The sequence below is a fragment of the Rhinolophus sinicus genome, chromosome 3 (genome assembly GCF_057876585.1).
Source record: "Rhinolophus sinicus isolate RSI-liver-muscle chromosome 3, RSI-T2T, whole genome shotgun sequence".
Taxonomy (NCBI): domain Eukaryota; kingdom Metazoa; phylum Chordata; class Mammalia; order Chiroptera; family Rhinolophidae; genus Rhinolophus; species Rhinolophus sinicus.
This window is the reverse complement of record NC_142503.1, coordinates 14,459,586-14,478,612: the sequence shown is the minus strand read 5'-3', so window position 1 is coordinate 14,478,612 and position 19,027 is coordinate 14,459,586. Positions and strand designations below refer to the sequence as shown.

At 34.8% G+C, this 19,027-nt stretch overlaps 1 protein-coding gene across 5 annotated transcripts in view; it reads left to right on the top strand.

Moving 5' to 3' along the window:
* The window catches only part of CDH12 (cadherin 12), an 887,545-nt gene that overhangs the window by 843,658 nt on the left and 24,860 nt on the right, over positions 1-19,027 (top strand). For all 5 annotated transcript variants that reach the window (XM_074329053.2, XM_088796454.1, XM_074329054.2 and 2 more), the window contains 2 exons: positions 7,979-8,232; positions 17,558-17,694. In XM_074329053.2, the coding sequence (XP_074185154.1) occupies positions 7,979-8,232; positions 17,558-17,694 (391 nt within the window). The remainder of the gene's footprint in view (positions 1-7,978; positions 8,233-17,557; positions 17,695-19,027) is intronic.

The window sequence follows — 19,027 nt, the reverse complement described above, 5'->3', positions numbered from 1 at the left end:
TTTAAAATAATACTAGTTTTAGTCAGTCTGACATGTATAATTTTAAAAAGAAGTGATGTTCTTTGTTTATTTCTGCAAATAATAGGTTCCTGTTTTTATAGAGATTTTTTTCTTTTTTTTCAACATCTACCTAACGTCCTTAAACAGTCTCAACACTAAATTAGTCACCAAATTAACATAACCAATGCATGTTGTGTGCTGCCTTGTAGACATTTCTATGTGTTTGTGTTCCTGAGCCTTTTCAAATTCAGAATATCTAAAGCTAAATTTCTCTCTTCTCCCAACAAAAGTGTGCCTTCTCATATTTTCTCCTTCCTATATTAAGGCCTCTCCAGTTCCTTAAACGAGAAATACAGGCTTTTTCTTATGATGTTTCCATTGCCGTTGACCTCTCCTTGCCAAATAGAATGAGAAGCCCAGGACTTATTTCTCCTAAATGAGGGTTAATATTTCCCTTATGGGTTATTGTACAGCCCTCATTACTCCTTTCCACCACTGCCATGGCTATTCTCGAGCTCTATACCTCATCTTCATCCAACTTGACTTTTCCTTATGAGTAATGGTTGAAACTTAAATCTATTTATCTTACTTTCATGCTTAAATCTGTTGCTGGTTCCCACAACTAGTAAGATAAAGAGAAATAAAAAAAACAGCATATTTTTGTATGACCACTCTGGAGCGCGCACACACACACACACACACACACACACACACACGGACACACGAACACACATGCACATGCTACTTGAGCACTACACCAAATTTATTGCAATTTCTACCAAACATTCCTTTTGCGTAGAAGATACTTCCCCACATGAGTATCTTCATTAATTATTTCTTATTCTTGAACATACCCTCTCCTGTGCTTCTCACCAGACTTCCTTGAATCCATGAGGCTGATCATGCCTACCTTTAGTCCCTAAATGTTAGCACTTCTGTCAAAGCACCTATGATATTTACGATGATCATATTTTAAACACATCTGCTTCTTCCTACTATACTTTGCCATTACTATATCTGTGTTGTTGTGATAAAGAAAATGCTGAAATATATAGGGTTTTCAAAATTTTGTGGACTAAAAAAACTATTTCATGGCAGTTTACTATTTTAGGTTCTTATGCATTATTTCTCTTAATCTTCATATGCTATATAAAGCTCAACATGTTTTCTAAAATACTTAGAAAATAGTTTTTACTGATTATAGAAATCGGAACTATGAAGATCAGAGAACAAAGGTAAATTTTTCAAAATCACACCTCTTGTAGTAAATTATAGTACATGTTGGAAAAACATCGACCTTCAACTGTTGTGAAGAATGATATATATTAGAAGTAAAATGTGAGAGAGGTCATTCGGGAAAGCTGTAAAGAATCAGCCACCCCATATTATCATGATTTATGTGCATATAAATCATATATTTTGCTTCAACATGTATAATTGTTGATAAAATATTTTCTCATTTTTAAGAAATGAGTTCTTCTAACACCTTTTTGTTTTGTTTTATCTTTGGTACAAATTATGGAACTTGTACCAAAAATTATTGTTGCAAAATACAAGTATAAATACTCATAATACCCATGATTCTTAAATTGATTTATTGAAACTATCAAAAATGTACAGTGCTGCATAAAACTGAAGTGTATAACTCACCCACAGAAAAGTTAAATGGATTTTAAATCAATAGTTCTGTAACATTTTTTTGGAGGTAAGTTATATGAAATGTATGTTTCATCTTTTTAATATTCTTACAGTTTTTCTCTGGTAATTCTGTTGTATTTTTATTTGTATTTTTTCACTTTAAAACTGAAATACTGTTGAGATTTGTCAAAACTAATACCCTGGTTTTAAAAATGGCCACATGGCTCGCTTTCCCCTTGTTGTATGGGCATTTTCACCTGATAATGTAACAATTTTTATCCATCAAATAATGACTTGACTATTTTTTTAGTAAAATGCTGAGTTGAATTCCTTCCCCAATGATGATGAAATGTGCATAGATTCTCCCATAGCTCTCACATAAACAGACATATACGTTCTCTCACATTTACCCTGTCACACATAGCAAACATCTGTCTTCCAAGTTTTATTTTTTCCATAGCACTTATCATCACACAACATGCTATATATTTTGCTTATTTATGTACTATTGTCCATCAATTCCCAGAAGACAGCAAGCTCCATGCAGGTGGTGATTTTTGTCTCTTTGTCTAGTTTCGACATCTATAATAATGTCTAGAACATGGTAAGATATTCAAGAAATATTTATTGAAAGGAAAAATAAATTGCCACAGGAATTTTGCCCTTGTTGACCTCTCTCAGGCTCATTTTCCTCTGACTTCCACACACCTGGTTCTTCTCACGTCAGTTCCAGTATTACCTCTCAGAGATGCATTTCCTGCCCGCTTTATGTAATGTCTGTCCCCTTATGTCTTTCTGTCCCATTATTCTGTTTTCCTCATAAATGGTACAACTGAAAATAATGTATTTACTTATTTTTTTGTTGTGGCTTTCCATTTTTATAGTATAAGGTCCATGATAAAACGGAATTAATTTGTTAACCTCTTTATCCTCAACACCTACCATGACACACAGTAAAACTTAATCAATATTTGATTCAGTTTATGTGGATTTAGAATAAATAAATTAAAGAAGTAGGTGCAGATATCATATATGATTGACTTAATATGTAACTTGAGCAGTAGTAGAGTTTTAGAATAATTTCTTATGGAATGGGAAAGTGCCACCAACAAATAAGTGACTATTATATTGATCATAAAACTAGGTTTTGTGAAGCTTATACCCTCTAAAATGATGCTTGAACTGAAGTCCTATCTTTGTAGTTCAGCCTGGTATTATAAACCTACTTTATAAGAGCTTGGTGCCAGTGTCTTTCTATCCTGGTTCAGTCTGGCATAAATCTATTCTCTAACTGCTTATCTTTAAAGCAGCTAGTCTATTTTATCTAAATCTACGGCTTTGGTTATTTAGATTTATGGATAAATTGTCTTTGCATTGATCATTAAGATCTACTATTATATTATTAAGAGAATAAAGCCTTAATTACTAAAGAATGCAATTGGTTAGGAGTAATGACTTTACTGTGTTGGTGAAAATAATACACATTCTTCATAAAAATTAAAGCAATACAGAAGTGTAGAAGGTAAAGATGGATGAAAGCACAGCATTGTCAGTCGGAGAAGGTAGAACTTGGTCTTGTACTCAGGGTCTCTCAGGTTCAAATCTAGGTGCCAACCTGGGCTGCAATCAGATCTGAAGCTTTAAGAGTGTTTCCAAGATTACTTGTTGGCAGAATTCATTTATTTGTGGCTTTCTGATGGAGGGCCCTATTTTTTTGATAGCTGTTGGTCAAGACACAATCTCATTTCCTACATGCACCCGTTAAACACTTGCTAAGTGGTCTTCTATATTCACAAGTTTCCTCCTCAAAGCCAGGAGGAAATCATCTCTAGTGCCTCTTTCTTTTAAAGCCTCACATGATTAGATCAGACCCTTCAAGTAAAGTCTCCCTTTCAGTTAACTTAACATAGAGTGAGTAAGAATCTCAATAATATTTTCATAACTTACTTTCCCATAAAACAGCAAATCCATAGGGAAATACCCCATTCAATTGACAGGCCACTCACACACTCAAGGAAAGGGAATTATAGAAAAGTACAGGTCACTGGGGGCAGGAATCTTGGAGATATCTTGGAATTCTGTCTAGCAAAGCTTTTGTTTTTCAAATTCCTCAATATATAACTATAACCATGCATTTCCACTCAGTATTAACTAGAAGCATGATGAGTTCTGGAAGAGGTCAGGGAGTTATCGTTTTGTATTTGGTATGTTAACTTAAAAATACATGGCAACACAAAGTGAGATGCCTAAAGGCAATAGGCATTTATTTGGGATCCAAAGAATTCAGGAAGCACTGATTTAGGCAGAAACCCAAGTAGTGTTCAATTTGGAGGTGAAGACAAGGGGTGTTTAAAAAGGAAGGGGGATAATTACATAAATAGAAGGAAACAAATTCTGTAAGTGTATATATGTTCACACAGTGATGTTAATTCAAAGAATGTCTTTAATTTCCAGTCCGGTAGTCATAATGTCTGCTTTCCTGTTAACTTTGCAGTTATTTGAGGAATAAAACTTGCAACACAGTTCCTCTGGGATGGCAGTTCTGACTCCATTTTGAAGTGGCTCCATTTATATTATTGTTTACATATAACATTTTTTATTTATACTTCTTTAGCATTAGAAAATCATTTGGCATTTAAGATTTTATATACTTTTTCATGTCCTGGACCTCAGCAAAATAACAGCAGAGAAAGTGGCTAAAAACGTACGACCTCCGACAATTAGGTTTGCAAGCTTCCCACCATATATATGCAACTTCATTGTCTGAACTTTCATAGATGCAAAAAAAGTGATAACTTGCCAATTCCTCCTTTTATATGTAGAAGAACAATTAAATAGATCATATTCCATTTCTCCATAGCTATGGATTCTTTTTCTTCTACTTTCTTTTTTTTTTTTTTTTTTTTTAATTAAATGTACATCTCCCTACAATGTCAACTGTTTTCTGAAAATTCTGTTCTAACTTTCCTTTATTGAAACACCCTTAGGAGCAAGGAGTTACTCAACTGAATTATCTTTAATCAGTCATTTTCTCACTTTTCTAAAAAAGTTTGTAAAATTGAATAGATCCCAAGCAATGCCACAAAGGTTTTATTTTGTGTGTGTATGTGTAAAAGCTAAATAAGCTCATTTGTGTAATAATAGATATCTGTCATAGAATATGATTAATTTTATGGCAAAAATAATCCTGTTTGTTCTAAATGTATTTCAAATGTGGGAGTTTTTGTTGACTGTAAAGTTAGATGAATTTCATTCCTTGATACCACTCCACCCCTCCCTCTACAAAAAGTGGAGGGTAGTCAGGTGGGTTGGAGAAAGTCAACTAGAGAGATTGTTGACTCTCTCTAGTATTGATTATCTTTGCTCTTTCTGAACTATCCAGTTTTATAAAGCAGCATGGTTTAAGGGCTAGGGTCAGGAAGAAGTAAGGCCATGTAGGATATTATTGTGGTATTTCTCCTACAATTTTCCCCAGTGTTTCGATAACTGCAGGATGGAAGTTTTCAGAAAGCTTCTTTCATCTCACTCTATCTGCCTGCTGTGATAGGTCAGGAGTTCTAAAAAGGCATAGACTCTGTCTGATCTTCTAAAAAAAAAGAAAAAATGTCGAAAATGTTTCATAATTCTCTCTGAATTCTTGGGCCTGAAATGGACTTTAAAGTGGAGAGTCCAGGCCATCAAATAGTTGCGGACTTTTAATCAAATAGGTAAATAAAATTCAGTTCTTATCTATAAAAATATGTGCCTAATCATAAAGATCATCAGAGGCATTTCAGTATCTAGGAGAAAGTAGAGTGGGGAATGAGGAACAATTGGTACTAACTCCTAGATTCTAAGATAAAAGTTAACTCTGGGCCTAAAAAGGGAATAAGTATGGGTCAGTGCACCTCAGTTAGCTTTCTAGGCAAAAGATCTTAAGGTGGTAAAGTCAACATAGTTGAACATTAAAAGTTATAGATCACTAGGGTAGAAAATCACATTGTTTAATATTCATAGAGCACTAAGACTTTACAAAAACAGAAATGTGTATTTTTCTATGTTCTTTAATTTGGATTAGCTAGTATAGCCTCTATCTTATACATTCATCTCTCTCAAACATCACTTAAGACATCTGATTTCTCTTGAAAACTTCAAATACTAGGGAACTCAGTACTTCTTCAAGCGACTCATTAACTAAACAAGATGGCATGTTTCTCACTATTCTCTAAGTGTATTGAATAAAGAAAGAGAGCAAACCTTATTTGTCATTGCATCTTTCTGTCCTCAGAATGTATCCCAGGCCTTAACACCATGCAGGTTACCACAATTTCGAGTGGTTTATTTTGTTAAAGACTTCGTATTTTTTTTAACCTAACGTTACCATTTTTATAATTTAAATTGCTGTTAATTCTACTAAGAGACTAATAGAATAAGCCTGATGCTGAACACAGTAGCCATTATAATGTGAAAATGTGTGTCCTGTTTTGCTTTGATTTTCTTCATTCCAGGCTGCAAATTTCCAGTTGTATTTGTAACAGTTTCATATTTTTCTCTTGAATAATGTTTTGCTATCCTATTTTGGCAACCAATTGTCTTTTCATGAGTTTGATACCTTTAACAAAACACTGTAGTCAAGACGTGGGCCAATCAAAACAAAAGAATCAAAGGATCATCTCCTCACTCTTTTGAGATATTATATTTCTCTTCATATAACCAATACCTGTAATATCAACCATGGCATATTATGCATAATATTCTTTACTTTTGCTGCCTTAACGATACGTCAAAATTCCTAACAGGAAAGAGGTAGAAATGGAAGAAAATCAATATTATATGTAAATAGCTATGAGGTGAGTAACTAAAAATATAAAAAGTTAAATAAAGCACTGAATACAAAGTAGACAAAAACATGATTAAAACCTTGACAAACTAGATAAAATGAGGGAATAATTACAAGTAAAATAAATATAGATCCCTCTGAATGAAAATTATTGTGTAAAAGACTTAAAGTCAAGTCCAAGAGGTTTTACTGTTTGCTATAATAAACTACATGGTATTGCCATAGTTGTTGAATATTTCACAGTATTTTTTTTTTTTATCCTCAGAAAAAAACACATAAAACAACAATCTTGTTCTTGAAAGAGAGACATATATTTCTGTTATTTCCCCCAGGTTTACTGAGGCAAAAAACAGATGTGTGGACACTGCAATTAGCAAGTGGTTGTAGTATTATTAGAGGGAATTAATTTAGAAAACAAAGTTTTAAGGTCCTACAAAATCTTTTTGTTAATGTTAACTTCATGTTGTCTTAATTTCTCATAGACTATTAGAAGTCAGAGCCATTGACCTTAAAGTTTCCATTTATTAAAACAAACAAACAAACAAACAACAACAACAAAAACAACAACACCACAGCAACACCGAATTTCTAGAATATAATATTTTCAGTTATTGTGAACATAAAACAAATATTCAGAATAAAAGTGAAGATAAGCAGTGGTAAAGTTAAAATAAGAATCAGTGACTCTATGGACAGATGACTTCCAAATTTTATATCTCACAGTTTTCCTTATTTAGTCATATATGTTCAAAGTCATAGTCATTGCTAAAATATCCTGATGATGCATTACAGTGCCTAATAATTATTTATTCAATGCTGAGAAAACAAAAGAACAAAACTCTTCATAATTACCACTGTGTATGTTTTTAGAACACTGATGTAGTCCTTTTTTTTAGTGAAAAGACCTAGACATTTAAAAGTATTCAATGGAAAATAATATTATAGTCAAAATAAGAAAAGTACTCTAAGAAAAAACATATTTTGTTATATGAAAGTTTTAACTAGAATCTAAAGAGTATCTTCAACTATTCAATTTCAATTTTGTTGTGTTTTAATTACTATCAAGTTCCACTAGATGTCAGCATTGCATAAAAGCAGAAATGCTACCTTTAAAAGGTCTTTTGCTGTTTCAACGGTGCATATAAAATGAATTAGTCCTACCTTGTATGTGCATACATGTGTCACTTTAATGTATGCAACCGATTATCTTTATAAGTTACTCAGAATCTTCTACAAATGGGTGATTTTTTTTAACATTTTTTAAAATTAGTTTCAGGTGTACAAAACAATGTAATAGTTAAACATTTATCATTTATATCCCTCAGACAGTGATAACCCCACTTCCCCCAAGGTGATGCTTTTTCTTAAACCATTCTCTTACCCATTAGTTATAAAGGAAACTGGCACATTGAAGCCAACACACTTTGTATTCAGTTGCAAATGTTTTAAAGCAATGCCCACCTTCTCTGCCACATTCTAATATGAATGTACCTCCTCACTTTTCATTTGTCCTCACCACAGCCATTAGATTTTGAAACCAAGAAGGCGTATACTTTTAAAGTAGAAGCCTCCAACCTTCACCTTGACCACCGGTTTCACTCCGTGGGCCCTTTCAAGGACACCGCCACAGTGAGGATCAGCGTGCTGGACGTGGACGAGCCCCCAGTGTTTAGCAAGCCGCTGTACACCATGGAGGTTTACGAGGATACTCCAGTTGGGACCATCATTGGAGCCGTCACGGCACAAGACCTCGATGTGGGCAGTAGTGCTGTTAGGTAAGAAAAAAAAAAAAAAAAAAAAAATTAAGAACAACAAAACAGACAAACAAACAAACTGGAGCAAACCTGAATGAATGATTTAACTTTGAAATGTGATGCTTGAAAATGTAATGACTTCATATAAGTGGGAGTGGGAAAGCCATAGGATTTTCACAAAACATCTAATATAATTAATCCCTGAGACAAAAAGTTTAGCAGTAGGGTGATGTTGGCCATGTCACTAAACGAACCCAACTCAACTTTTCATCTGTAAAAGGGATTTAATCATACAACCTGAAAGAATGATTGTCATGATTAGCAATAGGTACTTCTACAGTGACTGGAATATAATAGACACTTAATACATGTTCAATTACTCTAGAATTTCTGCCTATCATCCAAAGTTAATTTTTGAAAAAAAGGGTTTCACCATTTGCAATTTGCAGTTCATTTTCTCACTGTGACGGCGCGTCTGCTGATGGCAGCAGTTAGAGTCAGTCCTTCCGAAGGTGAATTATGGAATTTCTCAAAGCCCAGATTTTGCCAAGATCTCTTATTGACATAACACTGCTGGGTAGTGAGTCAATAAAACAATCAATGTAGTAAGAAAGTGTAAGAAAACAATTTCTCTCCCCGCTCCTTGGAAGCCATAAATTCCACGTGCACTACTGAACATGTCGGATTTACCTTTTTCCTCACTTAATGTTGACTTTACAACTTATTTTGAGAGTTGTTCTCATTTAACTCTGCTTCTTCTGTACATTTAAATTCCCTGCCACATCCTACATGTCCACAGTGGGGTGTGGGGGGAGGAGAGAGGGAGAGAGAGACACGTGATTTGTCCTGAATCTTACATCTGTAAAGGGTTGAACTTTAGTATAGAAGAAGCAGACCAAAGAAAACATTGAGCAAGCTTTTAATGCAAAAACACTGTTCTATTCACATAGGGAAAATATATAGACACGCATCTCATAAGATTTTATGCCATGGAGTAATTAATGATAAATACATGGATCAACTATTCGGCAGCAGCCTCAAAACATCCACAGCATATAGGAAAATCTCAGGAAATGTCTTGAGATCCTGTAAGCTCTGCTCTTTGTATTCATTGAATCCATCCCCCAAAGTGGCCAGAATAAATCCCTCCTTGAAACATGTCTGTGATCAGGAGAGAAGGCTAGAGAAGCACATTTCTCTTGGGAAAGGGAAGACAAATAGCAATTACAGAGAGCTCTACATGTCAGATTGAATGCTGGCTAAATTACTCATTGGATTCAAGTTGTTGTTCTACATGTCCATGTAACAACATGATTCACTTCCAGTTAAACTCCAGAAAACTGTACTTATTATTAATGTTTGTAGGGGCATTCTCAATAATCTGCCACGTTAGTAGCTGTGATCCTTTATCAGTCTTGTTCCTGAAGAGCCTACCCGTGCTGTTGATAATTGTGAAAGTGGAAAATGCTTGGTGAGTGCATTTACAGGTACTTTCAAGGATATAAACAGTTATGCAAGAAATATTGAAGGTTGTAAAGCAGATAATAAAAAAGTAAATAAATATGGATTGAAACTCTCTACAGTTCAATAAACGAGAATTTGGAGACATAGGGAAACATGATATCTTAGGGAACATGCCAAGTTGGTTAAATTTACCATATGTTCTATTTTTGAGGACTGATAAAAGCATGAGGAGGTCGAAATATTGACAAAATATGATTTTATTGTAATACTTAAAAAAAGAAAAAATCTAGACTCTGTAAGTAAATAATACCACCTGATAAAGGAGAGGTGAGTTTCATAAACTTCCAAATACAAGAAAATGTTTGGAGTCAAAACCTTAGAGTGAGGAATAAAGGAAATCTACATTTTAGAGAAATCTTTCAGGTACAAGCCTGATTTTTTTTTTTTTCAGTGTCACAAGAGATAGTGGCTGACAAGTACTACTTTATGTGAAATAAAGTGGTATCCCCAGTCTTATTTCTAATGGGTACTGACTCACTAAAGTTGTAGACACTGATGAATCCCCATGAGGGGTTGTCAAAAGATAAAACTGCTTTTGAATCAACATGAATGTTGTCTTTCATCCATGTCCTTGGAGTAAACAATAAACTTGAATCATGTCAGTTGAGGAAACATGGGGTATGAATCATTTTTTCTTGGTCTGAAAACATGTTTGCTCACTTAGCATTTCTCTTTTTTTAGAGGTCTATTTTATTACTACATACTGCCAAACACAAAATTCAAGACAGAATAGGTATGCCTCAATTAAATCATAATAATTTGTTAAAGTTTTTAAATTCTCGTCAAACATATGACAAGCTATCTAACCTATCTAAGATAAAACTTTTAATTCTACTAAGGGGAAAATAAAAATGAGGAGAAGGGTTTGGAAAAATAAATAAATAAAAGTAATTAATAGGAAATTAACAACCTCTATGTGGCATAGTTTGAGAAACATATTGGAATTCCTAAGAAAAACATGTAATTGTGATTGTTGATGAAGCAATTGCAATCTAAATGTTGCAGTACGAGTCTTAGGTTCTCAGTAGAACGTTTGTAGAAATTAATTGAACTGAATTTACTTCCATTTTATTATCTTTCAAAAGACAAAAGCAAACAAACAAATAAAAAGAAAACATTACCAAATAAGAGAAGACAAGAGTGAAGATATTTTGAGCTATTATTACCTGAACAAAAGAGTATTTCTAAGTGACCTGAAACATTACTCCTACATCTTTGTTGCTTAAAGAATGAGATGTAATACTTTTAGAGTAACTCTGTACTGTCAAGTATCTCTTACAAAATGTGTTTGAGATTGAGAAAGGGTCAAAGTAAGCTTTTCCTTTAACTGTGAGAAAGTTATCAAGAAAATTAAAAGTAATTTTAAAGGAAATGCTTACCTAATGAAGAGAATAAAACTTTTTAAAGGCATTTCTGAAAACTCATTTATAGAAAAGTAATAAAATTGTACTCTGTCAATTGGCCTGCATAGAATAGATTAATACTTTATTTTTTTTTTCTATTCATTTGTTCAAACAGGTTTCTTAGCAACAGTCACTGTGCATACTTGTATGAACCATAGATTTGTTTCATTATATATAGTTTATCTGTATTTTGTTTGTTTGTTTTTCACTTGAATCTCGTGTCTCTTCTCACCAAATAAGTGTAACTCAAATTATGTGTTTAGGGGTTTTACTCCTTTAAATTGGGTGAGTTAGGCCAAATTAGACAGTTCATATTATACTGTTGTGATTAGTCACAATTAAAATACCATTCTACTCTAAGATTAGATGTGGATTGGCACAAATCCAAAATCAATAGGTGATGGTTTATTCTGGAAGAATGTATCTCCTGGAAATTATCTAGACATTTTAGAACTGGGTCTTACGTGCTCTGAAAATGTGCAGAAAATGTAGAAGTGGTTCCACTGTCAGTTCATTGATGATCATTTTTCTGTTTGTTTCTTTTGTTTGTTTGTTTGTTTGTTTTGTAAATGTCATCTAATTGCTATATTGGGCAAAATATCACAATAGAAAATGGTAGTTGTCTCATATTCATTGTGTAGTGTGCACAGGGATCACTCAGTCACATCAAGGTAAGACATCAGGAAAACACCAGGACCTAGTTCTAGACCTTCAGTCTTGGAGTCTGAGCAGCTTTGGGAAACTGCTGGAGATGTTCAGCGCAGTAGAAAATGTTTAAATGAGTTTCAGCAGTACTCTGGAAGAAGGTAGTCAACTTTTTGGGAGAATAACGTCTGTAGAAAAGGAGGTTCCAAACCTCACAAGGTGACGGAGGTAAACATTAGATGCCACAAAACAGTGGAAGAGACTCAGACAAAAGCATCACTGTGAAATAGAGCCTGGCCATTTATGCTCGTGGTTTGTACCTCGGGGATTGGTTGGTGAGGGAGCTTTGTAGCTCAGGTATTATAAAGGTGAAGGCTGTGCATGGCACAACTTGTTCCCAGAGCTAAGCATCCAGTTTTTCTGTTGTTATTCGGTTGGTTTTTGTTTTAACCTGGGAAATAATACAACAAAATGAATAATGTGTAAAGAGCAAGGAATTAAAAAATACACACACATACACACACATTGACACACACGATTTTATGCCGAGGCACACATGCCTTATCTCATTTCATCTTTACAACAACTCTAACTATAACACTGTTAGGTAGGTATTATTTTCCAATTTTTGTAGGAAACAAAGAGTACAGGCATTAGAGGGGAACATTACTAACCGATTGCTTCAGGTAAGTATTACCCTAGTTCTCTCTGTCCAAATAGTCAGTGTTGTTCATGCTGTGTTTCATTGCATCTCAATGATGGTTGCTTTATGGAATTCAAACTCCATGTCAGTGTTAGACTGAACTGACTAAATCAAGCAAAGAGATATATAAGTTACGTTATGTACACATTATATAATTCTTGAATTTTTAACTGTTATCAGAAATTACAGTTAAAAATGACCTATGTGTGTACAGTAATTCATTGTACAAAGATAGATTTCTGTTTAAATTAACTTTGTAAATTATAACATATGCTGTAAGTTGTAATTAACTAGAAGTAAGGAGATTGATTGTCCTGATTTTGTCTGGGACTGAGGAGTTTTCTGGGCCTCAGGATTTTCACTACAATAACTTAGAAAGTCGTCAGCAAACCAGAAAGAGATGATTATCCTAAACAGACATTCTTAAAGCCCTAAATATGCTGCCTTGAAGTAGAAATATTTAACTATTATATAGGGAGAGAAAATAGGATCTGTGCATTGAATTCAATAGAGTATTTAAGGAGCAGATGCTATGTGCAAAATAACATCTCAGACCGTTGGTAACCCAAAGATGAATAAAGCTAGCTTCAAGTCACTCAAAGGGCCTTGTATGAGAAAGACAATCACATGCTCAAAAAGTATTTAAACGGTCTTACATTGGCCAAAATTTACAACAAAATTGAATGCTGGGTAGCATTAAATCTTTGCAAAGAGTTGCAAAGATGCACATAAATAAAAACTTTAAAAGACAGCATACAGTTTAATTGGAATGGATGAGAAATAAAGAAGGAAATTCCAAAAACTGATGGAGGTCCACTTAAAGAATGGCAGCGGGGAGTTCAGATGACACACTTCCTAGTGAAGCAAACAAATGGTGATAAATATTTTGAAAAACAACTATTTGCCATCTCTGGAAGATTTCCTAAAAGCATAAAGAAAAAAAAAAAAAAGAAAAAAAAAGAAGAGATTTATTGAAGAAAATCTACTAAAACATGATGAGAACAGCAAGAGACTATGCCACTGATGCAGGACCTGCTCCCTTCCTTCCACTCATATCTCAGCTCAGCTTAATAGAAAACCCACCCCACGCAGGTGTGCTTGAGAAAACATGGCTCTTGACCTCTCACCTCCCAACAACAGTTATAACATCTTACCAGGAGGGGCAGGATGCTAGCATTTCACATCCCCTCCACCTCTAGAGTTACAGAGAATAAATTCCTGGTGAGTGTGGTTGGGAGATTGGCAGCTGACTTCCTCCATCCGACCCCAATAATAGGGCCTAGGCTCCACCCAAAACAGGTCGATCATATGGGACCCAGTCACTCTCGCTCCAGTTTGCTAGTTCCTGGAGAGCCCAAATAAGACGACCACCCTTCTGCCTTCATCCAGTGTCTGGAACAGTGTCTGTGAGAATTTCCCAGGGTTATAGATAATACTCGTACATAAGAATTGAGAATTCTGAAGCTCTTCTGAAAATATTTGCTTTCCTCTATTTTTTCAGCTTTAATAGACTGGAAATTATAAAAGATAATAAGTAAAACAAAGCTTATATGGCTTTTAGCTATATAGATGTAATATGGGTAACTATATATGTAAATATATGTATACATATATATTTAATAGAATATAGCTATATAGGGATAACATTTCTATATTTTATTGGAATTAAATTAATATGAATTAGAATCTCATAAGTTAAGATTTATATGGCAAAACCTAGGTCAGACACAAAAAAATAACTGAAAATATGTACTAAAACAATAATTAAAAGGATATCACACTAGAAATATTCATTTAATGCAGAAGAATGTAAGCAGAGGATAAATATATGAACCCGGCACCACACCATCATAATGTGTATCTTATACAAGAGTAATTTCCAAATAATTGGAAATTTACCTCCTAAATGAAAAAATCTGAACTAATAAGTTTAAAACATTTCTTAAAAACTACCAACCACATTGTTACATAACTCTGTGAATATTCTAAAGTTATAGAATTATCCAGTTTAAATGGGGGAATGGTATAATATGGTATGGTATGCTATGGTATGGTATAAATAAATCTATTATTAGAAATAGATTAGAAACCAATTAAGTATATGTTTAAAACGTGACAATTTATTGGAGTGCTTGGAGTAGAATATGTCTGTAGTAGTCAAAAAAAGAGTGCTAGTAGGAAACAGTGATTGGAAACCATTACGTCCCATGCTAAGAGAAATGGATTTCGTTTTATATACGAAACAGTAATACAAACTCAGCATTGTAGATAACTTCAGAATCTCCAACCATGCTTACATTCATTCAAATACATCTGCACCAAGTATTTGGATGGTCAATATTTAATTACTCCTGGTGCTCACTGTTTCTTTAGGAAACGGTGAACTTGTACAGCTCTGATACCAAAGTCTTTGTTATATTTATCTGATTTCATGAGTTCCATAGATGCCATTCTCCTGTCGCTATCTCCAGTCCACTGAAATATAACAAGTGAATCTGACACTTGCGTACCATGAGCATCCTTATCAAATCAAAGACAGCTAGCATGTTCTTCTTTCTCCTTTCCTTTCTCCGCCTGCATATCCCAAGTTCTTTCAAGTACTCCTCATAGCCCATGGAATCAAATCTTTTCTACAGCTCTGGTTGCTCTCTCTGTCACTTGGATAGATTCTGGCGCACAGGAAATGCTTACAGTCAGGTCCTCTTCAGATATATCCACCATTTGCTTTAAAAATTATTAACCTCTAGTTCATACCCGAGTTATACCCCTTCATTACCCAAAGGATTATATCCCATCTCCTTAGTGTAACTCAGGAGGTCCTCCTAGACACAAATCACTTATCTTTTGTCATGTTACCATGCCTCTCAGATATTATTCCGTAGTTTCCAGTGACTTATAGTCAGTCCCCCACATAAACTCCATGACTTGGCTACTGTTCATACCCCTTCCTGAAATACATTTCTTCCTCTCCTTGCTTTGTCTGCCTCACTCTTTTCCTGAATAATTCCTATATAACCTCAAATACCAGCCCAACATTATGTGCAGAAAGGTTTACCTGAATCTTCCTGAACCAATAGGTTTTGAATTAGGTGTCTTTCTTTTCAGTCCCATAGTATCTTCTTTGTTCCTCTAGCAGGTTTTGAAATCTGTTTATATGTGTCCTACCAACTGTATATAAGTGTCTTTATTATTGAGCGTTGTGTTTTATTTTTGTATGCCTCAAACCTAGCACCATGTCTAGAGCATAGTGGGCACTGAGGAAATGGTGAATTGTATAATTGAACAGTCTATGCCAACAATTTTTCCAGAAATGCTATAGTAACTAAGGATATTCTGTAGCAAATTTCTTCTTAAATCAGGCTTGTGCTCAATTGTTAAGGGAGTTAGGAAGGGGTATTGTGAGAAAATACGTTCTTGTTCAGAAAAGAAGGTTATATAATAGGGAGAATTAAGCTCATTATACCCTGTGCTCCCTGACTTTCAAATGTGCCTCATAATTGTGCATTTCTAATTTTTGAGAACATTCCTATGAGACAGGATACAACACTGAAATCATAAGAGATCGATGCATTCGCACCCCTCAAATTAACAAGAAAATTGTCAAAGGCAGATTACCTACTAGCCTGGCTCATATCCTGATCCTATAATACTCAGTATCTTCTGGTTCAGATTCAGTTACTAACAAATATTGTCATGCTAAGAGTTATAAATCTCATCCATCAAGGCAGAGTAGCTTTGATTTAGCACTGAAATGACATGCAAATGGTCCCAGTTTCATAACCAGCTTGTCAAAAGAATAACGTGGTATTTTGAAATACATGTTTCCACTTACTTTCTATGAGGCACAAATAGATCACTTTCTTGGGCCTGGGGATTTGATGGGCTGATTACAATGACGTCATCTGCTTTCAGCCACTATTTACAATGGCCTTGCCTTGATTCACCTGGCCAGAAAAATGGTGACAAATATATGGTGCATTATACCTTTGGATTAATAAAACCCTTTCACATAAAATGTTTTATAAAACATTGGTAAGACTATATAATGATAATTATAAGGGAAACATGGACAGTGTGTTTCAAATATCGGTTCTAAAACTTTCTATCTAAGTGAATTTGGGCAAATTTCTTAATGTGTCTATGCTTCAGTTTTCTCATATGTGAATAAGAAGATTAATAATACTCATTTTTTAGGGCTTTTGTGAGGATTCAATAAGTAAACACGTGTCAGGATTTGGGACAATGGCTGGTACTTGGTAACATTTCAAAATGTCCATTATTATGATTGAAAATATATGTTTGAAAATAATTTTACATAAATCACTCTATTTCTACCATTACCTAAACATTTAAATAAATACAGTTTCTGTGTTTTTATTCATTTTCTTCTATTTTTTTTAAGTCCAGCTGTTTCACAGAGAAAAGGCAATATCTGTTATTACCAAGAAGGTTAGCTAATAAAGAAGATAAAGAGACGTTATTAGCCAAGGTCACTGATTTTTTTGAAAGGTGTCTGGATATATAGAGCAATAAAACAACAATGGCCTTTTTATATGTGTTTGAGGGAAATATTTCTGTACAATTACCACATCGTCAGTTAAAAAATGTCCCCTCAGTTTCCGTAATATGATTTTTTTTTTCCTAACCATGAAAACAAAGATTCTACCCCTCTTCTAGCCTAAGTTATTTGTAGCTGTTTTCAGATGCTTCCCCTACCCCCAGCTTCCCAAAGCCACCATTAAGGAATCTTTTACTGCTTGAAAAGTTTTAATATTCAGCAGGTTAGGGAAAGCCATGGTCAGCTTTAGAAATTTAGTCTCTGCTGAGCTTTCAAGATGTCAAGACCTTAAAATAATATGAACAGCAGGAGTACTAAATCTTTCATTATTTCCAGTTTCCCCTTGAGCATACTGACTTTGCAATAAAGAAGCTGTCATTTACACTCTTCTTTATTGCAAGGTAGGTAATAGCTACAGGGAGAAAAAATAAGGAACTGTGTCAAGTTAGCCTGACTGCCATTATGATTAATGTGTAATCATCGCACATTTGCATCTACTCTTTTTATATACAGGTACTTCATAGATTGGAAGAGTGATGGGGACAGCTACTTTACAATAGATGGAACTGAAGGAACCATCGCCACTAATGAATTGCTAGACAGAGAAAGCACTGCGCAGTATAATTTCTCCATAATTGCGAGTAAAGTTAGTAAGTATGTCATGGACGAAATCAATGCTATACTGCTGCTTTTGGATTTAACACTCTTAAACGAGTCCCTGCTGAGGTGTTTTTCATTTTTGGACTGACAGCGGAGTGGTCTCCTGGGGAAACTCAGAAACCTGTTCCTTTACCTCATAGCATAAGTCCAGGGAAATTGTGACAGCTGCCAGGGAGCACTGTTTGCAGGATTGCATGAATATCTAGTAGTGCACTTTATTGTGTGACCTCAACGCTTTCCATGCGGTAACCTCAAAAATCCACCAAAGCCCCAGCCTCTCTTCCTCACCACAAACCCTCATATGTTATTGGGAGTTTCAGAGGCCAGGCCAAGGAAATAATTATACCATAAAATCATCCATTCTGAAATATTTTCTGAAATGAAAGAGAGCATTTTTGAAAGCACACCTCTTCCTTCTTTCTTCTTTCACGAGAATGTCATTTTTCAATGACTATCACTATGGAATGTACAAGAGTTTTTCAAGGAGTCACTCAGAATCTAGAATTGTTAGAAATGATTTCTTGCGTTGGTTTCTGTTTGGTCCAAGAGAGAATCCTCTAGACTGAAAGTGATTATTGGTGTTATTTGTGTGGCTGGGCAATGGAGGTTATTATCACAACTTCCTAAGGTGACAGATTAAGGTGGGAGTGGTGACATGTGGCTATCACCATAGTTGTTTGTAACAGAACTGTATCTGCTTACCAGTCCGTCTACTCATAGGCTCGAAAGATTTGGGGAAATCCCTTCTGAATATCTTCCATTTTGTGTCCTTCTTATTTCACTTTGTGCGTCTGGTACAAACACTTGGTTTGCTAGCTTCACCTCTCAATGCTGGGAAGAGCTAACTATGCATGTTTCTGTTGAGAGGTTTTCTGTTCAATCTCAATTCAGTAGGTTGCAAATAACAAACAGTCTTGTTTATCTTCAACAACTGCTTCCAAACATGAGTAGTTAGACACCTATTCCTCGTCCTTAGCGACATCTTAGCTGATTTCATTACTTTTTATTCTGACCTAAACGGTAAGCCTAGCATAAGCTTCCACCTTGTATGAACAGTGACCTGTCATGTAAGGAGACTGACTACACTAAGGCTACCATACTAGAGACTTCACATGTTGGTGGTCAGGTTGACCACCTCCACGCAGCTCAGCCTCACCCCATCCATACCTGCCAGTGTGCTGGATGTATGAGTGAAACATGGCACCTTTAGTCTAAGCCACTTGCTAGCTGAATACCACAAAATAACCTCTGTCAATACCATTGAAATGGAATATATGCCCAGTCAAATTCTTCCCAGGTTAGTACCCACAACCTTGTGAGAAA